Source organism: Neopsephotus bourkii, unplaced genomic scaffold (genome assembly GCF_033783945.1).
Source record: "Neopsephotus bourkii isolate Nb327-2 ecotype Australia unplaced genomic scaffold, CSIRO-AGI_Nbou_v1 NB_1628, whole genome shotgun sequence".
Taxonomy (NCBI): domain Eukaryota; kingdom Metazoa; phylum Chordata; class Aves; order Psittaciformes; family Psittacidae; genus Neopsephotus; species Neopsephotus bourkii.
The window spans coordinates 424,837-442,762 of NW_026902103.1; the positions used below are offsets into that span (position 1 = coordinate 424,837).

Below are 17,926 nucleotides of genomic sequence, written 5' to 3' on the forward strand. Positions count from 1 at the left end.
GGACTTGAAAAGATGGTGCAAGACCTTATGCTATAAAATCTAAAGCCACCCTCCTGCCCCAAATCTGTTACTCATTTGTAAACATTTATTTGGATGCTTAAGAGATAATCTGTGCTTTGAATCCTGATGCTGCCTATGTAAAAATACACAATGTCTATTTCCAAGTTACTTTTAAATTACCCCTATATGCAATTATTGCCTTGTAGAAAAGAACATTTAGGTCCTTTTCTTCCTTTTAACTAGAATGATGTAACTGAAGATGTGCTAAAAGACAATAAATTAAGAGATATGATAAAAATAGAGTATAAGGTTAGAAGGAGATGTCTTTTGGGACATCTGAAGTTGAAGACAAGCCCAGAATTGTTTCACAGCTTTAATAATGATTTAAAATATATTCTCATGACTGGGAGAGCATCCACTATATGACCAAAATGGTAATTTTTTCCCATTTTCTATTATATGTATATGGTTGAATTAAATGTATTTTATGCCTCTTTATTACTTGAAATTGGTTGGTAAAATTACTTCGATTGTTGTTCCTGGTTTTGAAACCTTATGCAGTTCAAGTTGCTTACCAGTAAATAAACAAAGAAAAAAAACAACAAAATGATAGTATAATGAAAATTGATCTAATACTGTCATTTTTAGTAATCAATAGATAAACCTTTATCCTGTGAGCCAATATGTATGCCACTACAAATCTTGCCTGTATTAGTAACAGTGTTAAGTTCTACATATACATTTCTAGTTTTCTCAAATAAATGTTGTCTTTCCAAACGCAAATGTCTTTGAGATGTGGTGACTTCCTAGATACTGGAAAACTTCAAAGATGTCATCACTAAAAATGTGATTTTTGTTTTCTACTGCATTCACCTCTGACTTACATTAAAGGAAGGAAGGAGAGTGCCAAGATGCCATTGATTAATTTATTTATTCAGACCTTTTATATGGTAAAATGATCTGGCAGACTTTCTTACTGAAATGAGAATACATATTGAGTATACCTGACCTGGACATGTCTTTCTCCCTGGTCAGGTATTGGCCCTTCACTCACTGATCCCAAGATCTGTGTCTGCAATTCAGTCTGAGAGGTATTTTTTCTCACCGAACAGTTGCACTTACTTCAGCAGAAAAACATCTGAACTTCCTCAAAAGTGACCAGAAGGTACCAATGTGTACTTTTTTGTAGCATTTCTTGGCATGTGGTTTTACTGTCCACCTTCTGTATCTGACTGCTGATAATTATGTTAATTTCCTCTGATAAATTATGCCTATAACAATAAACCTGTGGCTCAGTATTAGTTTTCTTACAATTCTTCAATTTTCTTCAATGGGCAATGTTTAGGCACAGGTCAGATTCTTAGCTGGTGCTCTCAGATGGTGTTTGACTCATCCTCCTGTGTTTATTTTTCCATTTTGAATTATGCCTGCTCTAGTTTTGCATACCCTGAGCTTTGGGAGGTTTTGAATGAGATGTGGTGATTTCGGCAAATGTGTTACTACTAGCTGCTTCCAGTGTGAGAAGGACCATAATTTTCCTTCCATTACTTGTATTCCACAGATATATTGATGAAATATTAATTTAGTTATAGCAGAAAATAATAGTCAAAACAAAAGGGGAATAAGACTTTGATGTTACTTAGAGAAGAATCAAAGAACAACCTCTTTCTTTCAATCACTATCATTCTACACCTAGCAATTCATGTTAATTACCTTATATTCTGTAACTCTTATAAAGAAAACAATGGATCCAGAAAATACATAATCCTTTATATGTAAGACATTTATATGTAAAAAGTTTAGAATATTAAATTAAATTAAATTAAATCAATTACATAGAAATTTAAGCAAAAAAAAAATCTGAAAAAGTCACAGGACTGATACTTCCAATTTTTTAATTCCTGGAGAAACAAACAAACAAAAAAAACAATGCACTAGGCAAAAAATAGATATTGCAGTCAATATATTAAAACTGAAACCTGTGGCTTGAGATTTGATTTACTTTCCCTCAAGTCTCAGTTATGTTAAACATAAGCTATTTTATCTGCAAATAATTTAAAAATTATGATGATACAAGGGGTAGCACAAGCGGGTCTCTGAAATACCCATTTATCTAATTTGCAGAGTAAAGACAAGTATACAAAATCCATTAGCAGTATATCGTAATGGCTTATAATTCTTAGCTTTTAACCAAAGATCTATTTCAAAATACACGATTAAAGTATGATAAAGCAATGGGCAAGAATATACAGACACGTCAGTAACTTGTTATAGATGTTGGTATATATACAGCTTCAGAAATCAGTAGGAAAAAACTCTAATTAAGACATCGTTTAGCTTTAGTCCGTAATAACTGGGATACAAACAGCTGCCAGAAAGATACAGTTTTCTAAACCATAGAAACATACAATTTCTGTCTCATTTCTTTCATTCCTGATTGTCAATGGCATGCTATTCTCTTGCCTCTGATGTCAGGAAACAAATAAGAAGTAAAAATAAAAAGAAGAATGAAAACACTAAAACAGTAGAAACTGAAAAATGTCTATGCTAATGTTTAATAAAGTGTGTCCATAAAAAGCAGAGGAACAAATAAAAGCTTTGTTTGCTGTTATGTGAAAATGAGAACTGTAATACTACTTGACTGATGCTGGGTTTTAATTTACACAAAATACACAAATGAAACTGCCTTTGCTCAATACAGCTTAAAATATATTAGTATCTTTACACATGTACTATATTTCCAATGTTCAAAACATTGTATCATGCTGCAGTTGGCAAGGTCCAAGGATAACAAGTAAGCTGAGGTTTCAGGTGAACGGTGACACTTCTGCTGGTTTCATATATCTGTGTATGTGTATATACATGTTGACACTCACCTCTAATAAAGCTTTAGTTATACTAGGTTTAGGGTTTCCTTCTCTATATCTTCATTCATGTCCATGATTAAGATGTTTCTGCCCTACAACTCCTTACAAGCCTCCCATTTTGGTAAAATTACTTCCCTTTCAACTGGCAGAATAGACCCAACAAGGTAGTTAGTTTGGGTTGAATGAACTAGCCTTGTCACTTTAAACTGAGATGCACTAGGGGGTTTCACATGTTCACTGACAGAGCTCACATTTTTACAGTTTTAATGCTCACTCCTGAGCCTCTCATTATGTTTTAAGTTTCAATGTAACACTGTGTGGGCTTTCTTGCTTGCAGACTTCTGTTTTAAACAGATGTGGTTAATATATCAGCCACTGGGTAATTTTTATGTTACTGGAGCTACAGCTCACCCCTTACCTCTCCCTGTCTCTGATATATTGACCCCATGGTCTTGCTGTGACACAAGCATAAGAAAACAGAATGTAAATTCTTTTTCTCCCACACACTCTCATATACTCCCTCTCTGCCTACTTGTAAAGAAAACACCCCAATCCTTCCTGCTCAAATCTTTTCTTGACCTTTTTGTTGCCCAGCAAACTCAGGTCATTTCACCTTTAGCCAATGCCAGGGCCACCCTCTCCTCTACTTACACCTGCAGGTTTCTCCTCAGGCTTATGTTACGCTTACGTTACATCACACTGGGATTTCTGTCCAGTTTGCCTTTCTGGACTTTCTTATGGACACATGCCAAATACTATTGCTCAGGCTGTGTTTCTTATTTGCTGATGTGAACTCTCTGATTTCACTACTTTGCTCAGCTAGCCTCTCTTCTGGCATGGCCTTTTCAGGTCCCTATTGACAATGATAACTGATTTTGGCTTCTTTGAAGCACCTCAGAAACCCTGCACACCCTTATCGTCCCTTGCTGAGGTTCATTCTGATCGTTTCTTCCTTATGCCACCATAACTAGGTTCACTGACATTTGCCTCTGACTTCTGTAACCCAACTGACAGCATTAATTAATACTCATTGCAAAAAGTTCCCACCCTGTACCCATTTATGCATTTTTTGTTCCAATCATACCTACAAGGAATCAAACCTCCTTTTTGTTCCTGTTGCACAACAAACTCTCTTTCTTCCACTAAACTCTCCCTACTTTTCTACCCTTTGACCACAGTTCCTTTTGTCCTCCGAGAGGACCAAACAGGTCATGGATTAGTATGTAAACTATGCCATTATAAAGCAAACAAAGCCCTCTTCTGAGCACTTCTCTGAGGTAGTTCCAAACAAAACTAATTGATCTGGTCTGATTCTCACTTAAAGGGCATTCTTTGGCCATGTTCAAGATGATCCCTGAACTGCAATCCAAAGGAGAGACAGAAAGTCACATAGACATGCCCAAACTACCCCACTCAAGGACCTTGTTCAAGCTACCTAGATCAATACCTGCAGAGTGTAGCACAGCGGTACAAAGCACAGTCTTTGCCAGGGATGGTTTTCACAGGAGGGTTTAAAGCAAGTTGCACATCCAAGGTTTCATTCAATGCATGTGACACACCAAACCGTCTGCTCCTTAACGAAAGTGGGCTCATGAGAGAATTTGTTGAGCTAACGGAGTGCTTTGAATTCCTGTGTCCAATGACATCTGCTGGAGGACTCAAATGCTCCTCATGTAAACTCATACAACCTTTTCCACAGTTAAAACATCCCATTAACCTATTTCAGAACTTCAGGAGTTATGTTAAAATCAGTTACCTTTTCCTGATATTGTCGCCGTGAGGAATCCAGAGACTGAATGAGGGCAGTGGCATGGCCAACAAACATGGCATAACAAGTTGCCCCCACAATCATACTCAACATGGTTATCCAGAGGTCGGACATGCTGACAGGGGCGCGGGCTCCATAACCAATGCACAGCATGTGGCTCATTGCTTTGAAGAGCGCGTATGAGTACTGCTTTCCCCAGGAATCATTCTGCAAGAAAAGAAACAAGTGACTGAGCCAGCAAGTAGACAAAGGGAAGAACACATTCGTACCTGTATAGTGGATTCATATATTACTGGCTCTGAAAGACCTGTCTGGTGATATAGCCTCTGTGCATGAGAAGAGATATTCCTTCTAAATTAATTGTTAGATAAAGCATCAGAGATTTTGCCAGATGTGATGTTTGATGAAATAAAATTGACTATTCTTAATACATGATTGTATTCTTAAATGTGGGTGTTAACCTAATTACAAGGAGACTAAAGGTCAATTCTATTTTACATTCCATGGCAAATGGATTAGAAAAAGATGAGCATGCAGACTTATCAAGTGCAAGAAGGTTTTGTTTTAATATGCATGAACATACTCCTATAGCCCCATTTCTTTCTTTTCAGAGTTGTCTGTTTTAATAAACAAGCACATTTCATATTATCAGCTGTTTCTTTTACTTCCCAAGGACAGAATAAAAAAAAAGTTGTTGTATGTCTACTTATCCTGGTTTTTATTGTAATATTGTATTTATACCTGCAGTTTCACAGACTGAAATACAGCTCAAAAGAAAAGGTGAATAGCTGGGTCCTGAATTTCTGATGTGTAACTACCCTTTCCCATTCTCTCTGGGAGATTAGAAGGACTGACAGCTCACTCACAAGCTTTCTGAATTGCAAAGGTGGTGTCAGCATCCTCCCTTTAGCTTTACATAGAGACAGTCAAAGAGGCTGTTCCCAGAGAAAAGCAGACAAAAAGCCCTGGGAATCCATGTCAGATTTTTTCTATTGTACTTGCCAAAGGAATGAAATAAGAAAACAAGTTGTGCTTGGAGGCATACAACATGCAGGGGAAAACTGGGTATTTGCCACAAAGAACTGAGAATAATTTCAGAAATTAAGAAGTAAAGAAGGAAGAACTGAGATCATGTTAGTAAAATTAGGCTGTTATCCACTATAGTGTCTATCATACGGGACCAAAAATAACAATTCTGTTAACATAGACAAATTTCCAGATCAGCAGCAGCATTTATATATAAAATTTACTCATCAGTATTTCTGTCTCTCTTCCACCAATAAAAGCTTTTCTCAAATGCTTTTTTTTCTCAAAAAGCTTCAGGTTTGCTCTCTTGCCATTTAAATGCCAGTTACTAACTACTCTTGTGCTTTTCATCTATTAAAATGTTTTTTCTAGATCCCCTATTAGCTAAAATAACTGGTAGCAGGAAACAAGCTAACACTTCCTGCATTGCAGATGACAAAGTTACTATTTTTCACTAATACAATGATTTAAAACATACTGGTTCTGCTGTATTTAAGCTTGTTTCACTTTCTAAGTGAAAACTTCGTATTTGTGAACTGTTTCTGTCTTCACAAGGGAAAACTTTGTGTTGTAAAAAGGGAATTATCTTAGGCTGCTGGGAATCAGGTGGGTTTCATTAAGTAATGAGGAAATCAGTTTCTTTTTGTTCTGGGGCTTTAAAAAGTACTCAAAAAATGAAAGAACTGAAGAAGCTTGCCTGAAAAATCTCCAGTTCAGGATTCAAATACTCGGCTGGAACACAGAAACTCCTTGCCATCTGGGTCAGTGCAGCTGTGTTAATGCAAGTTCCCTGTCTCCCAGGAAAACAACTTACAGAAACCAAAGCAGAGTCTATTTTGAAGGGCTTGCCTTCCAGCTGTCATGAATCTTCTTTGGGTGGAAATAATTAATAAGGGAATTGTTAAAAGATCCATACAGAATTTCATAAAGTTGCAGCTTTATTCAGATGATTATTAGAGAAAACAATAAACTGCTTGCTGGGAAAAATAAGTTTTTTAAGTCTACAAGTAGAATTATTAAAGCTACAGTATTCAAGATGCTGTAAGATCAAAAGCTCAGCTCTTGCAGGGTTCCATACAGTGGACCTTGCTCCTCAGCTTTATTTTTAGCATAACAATTATAAATACTAAATAAAAATAAAAGGTGATCTTGCCCATGAATTGATTCTATCATATTGCTGGTGTGATAAATCACAACTAAAAATCTTTCAGTAAAATTAATTTTTTACATTAAAGTCCTCAAGTTAATCCATACACTGGTTAATTTTATTTCTTGACTGAAACCCTTTCAAAGACTGAATTACTGTATTACGTAAAATACCATTTTCTTTAAGAAAGGATAAGGAAGTAAGAAGAAGCAAAAAGAAACAAAAAATAAGGAGACCTTTCTACTAAGTATGTGACAAGATGAATGAAAAATAAATGCTATTTGAGAAGCAGTAATGGCGAAGGAATAAATGAGCTGTAATGACAGAAGAAAAATAACTAAACATGTACAATAAAATAAAGAAGTAAATGTTTAACCACATATGTACCTCTACATACAAGTCAGAGGAGGATCCAACATCTCAAATAGTCATGACTGCATCTGAATCTAGACTGGAGTTCAAGGCCACCTCAAATGGAGATTCTGCTATGCAAGTGATATTAGATATTATGGTATAGCTTGTGATAGACCTTGTTACAGGTTATGCATATTTCAAACATTTGTGAATGGATGGTTCTGAGCAGCTGATTCTCAGATGGGTACTAAGGGTTTAGTAAAAGGAGCAAAAGACCTGATATAAAAGCCTGAAAACATTTGAATTCAGCTTGGATTTGTCTGAGGATTTTGTTGCTAAAAATATTTACTATTTTTCTGTTTCTTTTCCTTACTCACCAAACAGTTCTTGTACAATTAGTTACAAACATTGGTCTCTTTAGTTTTTATAGGGATATTTTCCTTTTTTTTTTCCAAAATGATGCTGAAGAAATACCACTGTAGAGGGTAGGAATTTTGGTGTAGTTACTTGTGTTGTTCTTGTATGACTTATTCCTACATAAACCACATAAAAAGAACATTGGTTCTAATACCAAATCCTATAAATCATATATGCTCCTACCAACGTTACTATATGAAATAATAATAATTATCATTATTTAATTATTTTTCTGCTTCTGCTGTATAACCTAAGGGTTTAGCAGGAGCAACTCTAATTTTGTTTTAGTGTGAGAGGATGGAATTTTCCAAAACTCCAGTCCAATGTGCTGCTGTTCGCTGTTAAAAAAGTGAGGAGTGCCCATTCATTTGCTACGAGCGTAGAGAGGTTATTTTTTCTAAATAAGAAGCATTTTTGACCCTGCATTCTGAGAAAATTTTTACATAGCACATTATCAGATAATATCCCTGATTTAATAAAGGTCTATTCTATGAAATAAAGAATCTTAGTAAGCTTTTAATATAATCTTATATTTTAATAATTATATATACATGCTAAATGTTTCCCTAAATGATCTATTTTTCATTTTGATATATAGATTTAAAAACCTCTATGAACTAAAAATACCTCCTACCAATCAGCAAAACAGGCATTTATCAGTTGACCCCGGGTTGATCACTGTTTCCATATTAGCAGCAGTAATTTTTAAAAGTTTTAAATGAAATTACATTAATTCAGAAAAACTAGTAAGACTGTAATTGTGAGAAATACCAAAGCTGTTTTTCCAAGGACTGATTACTTAATCTATCTTGATGACACTAGGAAATCCTACACTTGTGAAAGCAATAATCACTGATCATTTACAATTAGTTCTCTAAATACATACATTAACTTAGCAGTTATCCTGAAGAATACATTAATCGCAGGGCACTTCTGATTATTACAACTTTGTTTCCAAGCCTCTTCTTTCATCACAGGATGCTACCCTTTGTCTCAGACTACCACACAAACCTGCTACAAATTTCTTTTTGTAATACTAGCTTCTCAGCTCATAAGAAATAAATCACAGAAAGGTCACCCAGCACCCTCTAAGGGACAATAATAAAAGGCAAATTATTTTTCTCAGTGGATGAAAAAAGGGTTTCTGTTTTACTGGAACCTATGAAAGTTTCCACCAGGAGATTTTGTTGTCATCAGACCAATCAATTCCACTTCCATATTGTAGTAATTCCCTCAGGCACAGCTTATCTTCTCTCAGCCATACCCTTACAGTGAGATACAAACTGATTTAGAAATCACTAACAATCAGACTATTGCACAGACAGTAGTTGGTTTCCACATTTTTTACTCAGTTCATTTTTCCTTTCACACTACAGTCACTGCATGTGTCATGGAAATGCTACTCTCAGTTTGCAAGGGCATGCTTTACAATCATGAAGCAAAGATTAACTTGGAATTAAAGGAAATAGGCTTTTTGAACTCACCTTCCTGATTCGTCCTTTCAAAACTACAGTAGGAGTGGTGAAGTAGCCTGTCCCTACACTGAAGAGCTTGCCTTGTAATCAATCACACCTCCATTCATGCCCACTGTTTCCTTTCAGTTCTTCTGAAAGTAAGTGATGTCTGAAGGAGGGAAGATGGATACCAAACTTGACAGGACATACATGGTTTGTGTCTATCCTGGTAATTTTAAAAGTATCAAAAAAGCATTACCAAGCAGTAGAATGTGGTTCACATGGTCATAACTGTTAGAAACACCCCCGGTGTGGCACTGGCTACATAGCGCTATCCTAAGCATTAGGAGCTGGCCTACTTTGGAGCTGTTGTGGGTGAGGAACCATTCCTTCTAGGAACCTGGCATGTGCTTGTCCTGTGCCAAAACCCAAACAGGATTTATAGTATGGACATAGTAGGTAGCTCCTTTCCCAGTCTACCCCAATGCCCATTAAAAGTGGGCAGTTCTAATTTGTGAGCTTGGAGGCATCTAGACAGTCCATAAGTAAGCCCTCCGGTTTTAGTATTGTCATAGAAAGCTACTGCACAAAACAAATGTAAATTTTGGGGTTGGGCTTTAAAGGTCAAAAAAAAGCACAAAGCGTCCTTGCTCACACATAGTACATACTGTAATGCAGTAGTAGCCCACAAAAAACACCTGCTCTAAAAAATTACAGTATCTTCCAGTGGGAAATCAATTAAACTGTATTTGTTTCTTAGATGGATATAATCTGTTATTTGTAAATACTTATTTGCAATACATTATTTCCAACAGTTTCTTAATACTTTCTTAAATTTAATAACTATTTTAAATATAATTTAACTAATCAAAAAGGTGTGCTAAGAAAAGGCTATACTTGCATGTTAGTGGCATTTCTAATAGGTATGTCACACAGAACTAGGAAAAAAGGCTTGTTACTAAATCCTTCACCATCTAAATTGAATAGCCAAATTCTCCCAATTGTTACACTTAAATTTCCGTTAAAATTTTATTGTCCTCAAAAGTTTCTCATGCTTTGGATTTGGCATCTACATATCTTCAAGTTTTCTCTGCTTTCATATTTCAGAATAAAAGCTATATTCATTAGAAGTCATTTCCCTGTGTCATCTGTTTACATGCACATTACACTAACATAAGACTAGAACTAGGCTAGTATATGAAATCCATAATTTCAACAGTAATCCATATACAGATATTGCGACAGGTATATAGCTTACATGCTTGTCCATCAGTTGTCAGTTACATAATTTACTGCCTCTGGTATCATGAAGTACCTTAGAAATTACACATTAGTTCCAGACAGGAAAATACAGCAAAATGCCACCTCAGCATTTCAACTTTCCAAGAAGTTATCTGAATACTGCAAAGAGTAACAAAGTTGGCCAGTGAGAGAGGTTGCAATTTTTACTGTTTCAAAATTCATGCGGTGGTGAATGTACTATCACGCAAACCCCCTACTTCTTTTCACAGGTATTATTTGAAGACTATCTTCTTGTCTTTTAAACTAGTAAAGAGAGGCAAGGTGGCATCAGATTTGGAAGACTAAAAAATCTCTTCTTCTAAAATTCTTAAGAACCACAAGGAAGAAGAGTACAGTTTAGGAGGTAGGTACCTATGATTTAAGGAAAGAAGCCTGAATCAGTAAGCTCAGTGAAATAAGTAGATGTCTTCAGAAACTTCCAAACATTTCTATCTGCTGCTAAGTGCACAGATAACAGATGGTCCAAATGACTCAGCATATACTTTCAAGACCAATACTGGCAGTAAGCTTTTTTAAAGTGTTTGGCCTTGCATTCCACAGGAAAATAGGTTTGACTGGAGGAGCAGTGACTAATATTATATATTTACTTTGTTCAGAGTTGTTACGTGACTTTGCTGTCATTGTAGCTTATTCATATTTTGGTGCTATGCCTTTGGAACTAGCCATCAAGAAAAAAACAACGTAGCCTGAAAGGTCTTTCTTTTTCTTTTGACTATTTTTCCCTATGCAGAAAATAATGAATATTTATCTGCTAACACATTCCTCCATTAAAAGCAAGCAGAAAGATATCCACCTGTGATCATCTTTTCATGGTAAGGATGAATAATTTTCATTGTAGAATCAGTGTGGCAATTCATAAAGAGCAACAGAAGTGCAGATATTTGACTTATGCATGCAGCCCAGGCTCCCACACAGATTTATTGTCTTCACATGAATAAGCCTATTGCATGGGCTTATAAAGGATGGGTCACATAAGAAGACACACTCAGAATGTCATAGTGGAGGCTTCCTTGTACACTGCGCACTACTGTTCTTTGTTCTATGTATCTTTAGTTAATCAGAGATACAATCATGAATTCCTACAGCTGTATATATAAAGTTACAAAATAATAAATCAGACCTTATGGGAAAAATACTTTTTCTATTCTTTTGCTAATGAATCAGGCTGGTCTGACTCATCCTTTTATCTGGTCACTTTGCTCTTTTAACTGAACCCTGAAGAAGGAAGAAAGTCTGCAATGCATGAATCCCATTTAAAATAACATTTCATTTCAAAGGACTATTTTAACAATAATTTTTAAGGAATTGCAGTTTTACAAGGCTGTTACCAAAGCTTTGATAAAGTTTAGAGTAAAATCTTAGAAGTACAGACTACGTCTATTTTTCCCATGAGAACATTTAACTCTGCTTTTTCCCACCATTAAATGTGATTGTCTGTACTTGCAATTTTTCAGAAAGTGGTGGTTTTGGCCAATTAATACTTTCCAGAACAACTGAACACAGCCTAAGAGTTAGCACAGGTTCGTTCAGCTGAGGCCACCTTGTCCTGGCAACTAAGAAGTCCAGTTATATGGAAGCAGGCTGTGGAGGCAACTGGCTTCCAGAAGAGAAAACAGACCTGGGCATGTTTAGTCTATCAGAATTAATACATGTCAACTCGTCAGTAACAAACAAAGGGGTGAATTCTGGTGAAAGAATTTTCCAAAATGTACCTGTTGCTTCATCTCATGTCTGTATGCTATAACAGTGAGATCAGAATGCATTGAAGCAGTCAGGCATTTTTAAAGAGATTGTGTTTCACTCATTTGAAAAACTCACAGGATGTGAACTGCTTCTGCAAGAGGGGCATTAGGAGGCTATAAATATGTCTATTAGTTAAGACTGTTTTTTTATGCATTTGTTTTCAAACTTATTAGGTAGCATCATCTTTGCTACGTAATTACTACCACTGGAGAGTTTTCCTTCTCCCCTCCTTTGAAATCAATGTCATTATTACAAAATATATAAAAAAAAATGAAGCCTTTTAAAATGCTGGGGATGCTGGGGATGCTGGGGAGGGACTCTTCATTAGGGACTGTAGTGGTAGGACAAGGGGTAATGGGTTAAAACTTAAACAGGGGAAGTTTAGATTGGATATAAGGAGGAAATTCTTTACTGTAAGGTTGGTAAGGCACTGGAATAGGTTGCCCAGGGAAGTTGTGAATGCTCCATCTCTGGCACTGTTCAAGGCCAGGCTAGACAGAGCCTTGGGTGCGTGGTTTAGTGTGAGGTGTTGCTGTCCATGGCAGGGGAGTTGGAACTTGATGATTTTAAGGTCCTTTCCAATCCTAACTATTCTATGAGTCTATGATTCAATGAAACTGTAGATGTTACCATGCTATCCTGTGCTGAACTTTGTTTTTGAGATTCTTTTGTTGAAATTTATCAGATAATCTAGAAATCTGATGAAGACATTTGGCTTTTGTTCTCCTCTCTCACAGTCTGAAGTTTGATGAAGTATTTGATCCTGAAATAAACTTTGTTGCCATTGCAAGGACAAGGGGTAATGGGTACAGATTGGAGCACAAGAGGTTCCACTTAAACCTGAGAAGAAACTTCTTCTCAGTGAGGGTGACGGAACACTGGAACAGGCTGCCCAGGGAGGTTGTGGAATCTCCTTGTTTGGAGACATTCAAAACCCGCCTGGACACGTTCCTGTGTAACCTTATCTAGGTGTTCCTGCTCCGGCAGGGGGATTGGACTAGATGATCTTTTGAGGTCCCTTCCAATCTCTAACCTACTGTGATACTGTGATACTGTGTGACTGAGTAAAACAACGCATTGACCACCAAAGAGAAAATACATTGTAATCACAAGTACACAGTGAGTATTGTGTGGCCACCATAACTGATTATAACAAGTACATCTACAGGTTTTTAATAAACATTTTATCTGGGAAAACAAAGCATCTTAAAGAGGAACACTTTCTAAGAAGAAAAGAAAAAATGAAAGCATCACAACAATGGCATGTCTAATAAAAGAATACATAAACCCTGTAGGAAAGCATTTTCAGTGAGAAACTGAAGTACATGAAATAGCACAGTCCAGGAGTGGTAAATCAAGACTGCATTAAGGAAGCTGGATATGAGATGAAATAGTTTACTTAAGCCTCGTGCACTGAATCAAATGATTTATGAAACACTTTTAAAATGCAATCACTGAGAAAAGCTTTGTGTTTTCAACAGTAGCTATCTGATAGTCATGAACAGGCAGACGATAATGTGGGCTTAATATAGTACAGTTCAGGGAGACAGCTGAAGGAGTGAAGTGACATAAACCTGACTCACGACCACACACTGAAAACTGTTAGGAAGAACCTCCACCATCACAGGCAATATTTGCAACCAATCTAGAAAAGGAAACTCATCAAGAGGAACCGCATTCTTTGAACTACTCAGACTAGACAGCAAATTATCCCGAAGCAACTGAACCCAAATAAAATGACCAATGAAAATGGTATGTTTCTGGCAGTGGACATGTAGTTTCCTGAGTGCTATTACCATTCTGTTTGACTCAAAGGGATTTCGAAACTACATAAACACAAGGAAGGAAATAACTACCGTAGCAAGTTGCAGAACTGGCTATTACGAAATGTTGAGGCAAACTGATACATAAACTGAAAGGTACATAGACATGCACAAAATCATAGTATGACAATGCTTCCTCACTAAGAATATCTCAAAATACTCAAAGCCTGATTTTGTAAGAAATACTTTCATCCTTATTCTAAATGCATCAACAATCTAGCAAAATATTTTTTAAGTATTTGTAAGAATGTGTACTTAGAAAAAAAAAAGGGGGGATTACAGTAGATTAAAACAGTCTAATATAATCCACTCATAAAGGGTCTGAATATGTTTTAATCTTCTTAAAAATGAATCAAGGTGAACCAATGCCACTTTCACACAGAGAATCAGCATAAGGGTTGGGACTGGGATTCAGGAGCTCCTGTGCTTTAAAAACAGAACTTCTTTCTCTGGTAAAGTGATGCTTGGTACCACACAGGCAAATTAAAACATTTTTCTCCTTACTCTAAAGATATATTTTTTTACCATATCTTATTTTTGCTTTAAGTAATGTATTTTTAAGAGAGGTTCAGTGCTGTTTTTGAGCATTCTTCTTCACTTATTTGGTACTGAAGGCAACTCTTTTCAGTTTTTCAATTTGTTTCCTAACGTGATGCATTTGAGATGTTAGACTACATCTGCTTAGTTTATAGCTCTTCAGAAAATTAACTTACTAAATATTTGAGCCCTCAAGAGGTTGGTCTGATTTTCTGGTAAAATACAATCCTTCATCAAGTACTATGTCTTACAAAAATATGTACATTATTTTATTAGGCACTGACAGCAGGAAGCAAAGGAGCTTTGTAGCTGAAATCCTATTTTGGGCCTAGGAAAAGAACAAACCTCAGTGTCAAAGCAAGTAGGTTGGATCTATGCCAGAGGCTTTTAGAATTCATCTGAGCTTTGTTGATGACCTGTTCTTAAATTCAGATGCCCTTAAAATTGCAGGTGCTTACCAAAATCTGAAAGATTTTCCAGGTAATAGAATAATATAAAGAAGAAATGATTTAGCAGCCTAAACACCTCCCACATGTCTAGACATTGCAAAAAAAAAAACTCAACAAACCAAATCCAAACACAACTGAGTCATAAAAAAATTCCTCTTTCAGAAGGAAGTTAACACAAATTGTGGAAGAATGTTCTAACATCTGAACTACCAACTTAGTACTCTGAAAGGAAGGAAGGCGAATATGATCCTCTTCTCTTTAATACCTTTGAGGGAGAGGACAGACCACCCGAGTGACCCTGTAGCATTCACCCAAGACGTAAGGAGCACTCAGGCCCCTGTTCCAGCTCCAGTACAACCAGCAGCACATGCCCACTCAGTCACTTTTTGCCCTCTCAGGTAAAGTCACCTCAGCACGGGGCACAGAGCCCAGAACAGGCAGCAAGACCAGCTCAAAACCATGACCATACAGCAGAGCCATGAGGCTGTGACATCATGCTCATGCTCTGACCTAATACCAAAATTCACATGCACTCAAAAAGTGATTAGATAAACTACTGGAAGAAACACACAGCGAAGGCTGTTAAACACATGGGTACCAGCTCTGGATCCAGAAGTCCCTCAGCTGCAAATTTCTGAAAGCTTGTAGGATATTCTGAAGGAAACATCATCCAAGCTTGCTGTGGTTTGATCTTCAGTGGGCATCTGTTCCTTGCCACTTTTGGAAAGGGGACAGACAGATGGTGGGTTAGACTCCACAAAGCCACTCCATTGGTCCTGCTGCTCCACCTGAATCAACTCTCAGCTGCTGAATCATTAACTTGGATGCAGCTATGTATTCATTTTGTCTTTAGTTTGTGCTTCTCTTTCTTCTGCCCACCTTCCCCCCCCCCCGAACCTCTTGTATTCTGCAATCAAAAGTGGGGTGCACTAAAGCCATTGATGCATAATTCTAATTTCATGTTCAGTCTTTTGTAAACTGTTTCATTGCATTATTTGACCTGATCAGTGAACATGGAGAATACAACCTCTTTTACATGTAGTAACGTAGTTTTTAAGTAGATTACTGGTTGCTGATCACAGAAATGGCAGTTTAAAGATACTCATTCCTTACTCTAAATTATCTACCTCCACTAAGACCTTTATTATCTGAGGAAAAGGGAAAAAAAGATACATTGAATAAGTCAAATTTGGAAAGAGCTATGACCAATTCATAGACTTCATTGTTATATGCTTTTTTCCCACAGATTAGTGAATACAGAAAAGGACTAAATCACTTTTCATGGGCCTAACTGTTCTTTAGCAAACTTGCCTGCTCAAACCTCAAAACTAAGTATTTATGACACCCATTCTATCCACACAGCAATGGTAATGCCATTTAACTGTACAGAAGTGCTTGGGAAGCATATGGGATACCTTCATAGCTGCGTTATAAAAAGTAAGAAGGTATCTTGCTGCAATTAAGAATTAAACTGCACACTTTGATTACAAGAAAATCCACAGAATTTTCCTGCAGAGCAGATGTAACATCTATCTTCTGAGTAGCTTAAAGAAATTCACATTCCTCAGTCAGAGGAGGGCCACGAGGATGAGCAGGGGGCTGGAGCACCTCACATATGAAGACAGGCTGAGCAAGTTGGGGCTGTTCAGCCTGGAGAAGAGAAGGCTGCATGGAGACCTCATGGTAGCCTTCCAGTATCTGAAGGGGGGGCTATAGGGATGCTGCGGAGGGACTCTTCATTAAGGACTGTAGTGATAGGTTAAAACTTAAGCAGGGGAAGTTTAGATTGGATACAAGGAGGAAATTCTTTCCTGTTAGGGTGGTGAGGCACTGGAATAGGTTGCCCAGGGAGGTTGTGAATGCTCCATCCCTGGCAGTGTTCAAGGCCAGGTTGGACGAGGCCTTGGGTGATATGGTTTAGTGCGAGGTGTCCCTGCCCATGGCAGGGGGGTTGGAACTTGATCTTAAGCTCTTTTCCAACCCTAACTATTCTATGATTCTATAGACAGTGAGGATGAAAATGCTCTGACTGAAACAGGAATGGCTTAGGCAGATGACTCAGTGCAGAGGACAAACCCCTGACAAACCCAGTCTTACGAAGTCTAGGATTACTGTTTGATGGAGAGAGGAACAGGAAGAACACCATAGTGCTGAATGATGGAAGATGAACAGGAATAATAAGAGTGCATTGCATTTTGTATTGTTTACACATGGCTATCCACAATGCCCAGTGGCGCAACTTGTCCTGGGTTTTGTTTGAGATCGTGGGCAGTAAGGGAGGAAAGAATCACAAAATTTCATATCAGCTGACTTCAGGTACTACACTTTTTGATGGCTGAGTTGGCAAGTCTGCCTAGGTTCCCTACACAGTCTGCAAAAATCAGACCCCTGCAGATGGTGATTCAGAGTAGAAGGTTAATGCAAGTGCTCTTTATCACCTCCAGGGGAGAGTTTCTCTCTCCATCAGCTGCATCAGATTCCTATTCAGCTAATGCTGCCTTCATTAGTTTCCTGAGCTCTCCTGCTGAGCATACCTCAGTTTTCACGGGTGGATGTGCCTCCTCATTTCTTCCTTGCTCCAGTTTAGGGGAGAAAATAAAATTTGTAGGGAAAGTCTCTTCTCTCAAGCTATGGTTTTATCAACCATGGTTCTGCTCTTGCATTTGAATTTGAAGTTCAGATCAGGTTATGGGTTTGCCTTGCAAAGGCTTGAAAAGTTCATGGGGTTCTGTAGGAGTTGATGGAGATCTGACTAGGTAAATTCAGTTCCAGCGTGGTGGCTTTCATGTAAGCTTATTACAGTGAGATGGTATCATAAATCACAGATAGGAGCAAGGAGAGGCAAAAAATGATAACTAATGAGAACAGAGAAATGCCTAGTATGCAGACTTCATGGTTATAAACTTAACATGGATAAAATTATACAGCTGAGAGCACAAAATGATAGTAAGACTTTTTGGCTTCAGGGCACATATTTGAAAATCTACATCTTGAAGGCATGGCACTTATTTTGCTTGAAAAAGACTGAGGACTAGAAAT

The 17,926-nt window shown here is 37.3% G+C and overlaps 1 protein-coding gene across 1 annotated transcript in view; it reads right to left on the reverse strand.

Annotated features, from left to right (window-relative positions):
* Positions 1-17,926, reverse strand: part of HCN1 (hyperpolarization activated cyclic nucleotide gated potassium channel 1) — a 191,279-nt gene that overhangs the window by 57,715 nt on the left and 115,638 nt on the right. The window contains exon 4 of the mRNA XM_061373121.1: positions 4,624-4,842. Coding sequence (XP_061229105.1) covers positions 4,624-4,842 — 219 coding nt within the window. The remainder of the gene's footprint in view (positions 1-4,623; positions 4,843-17,926) is intronic.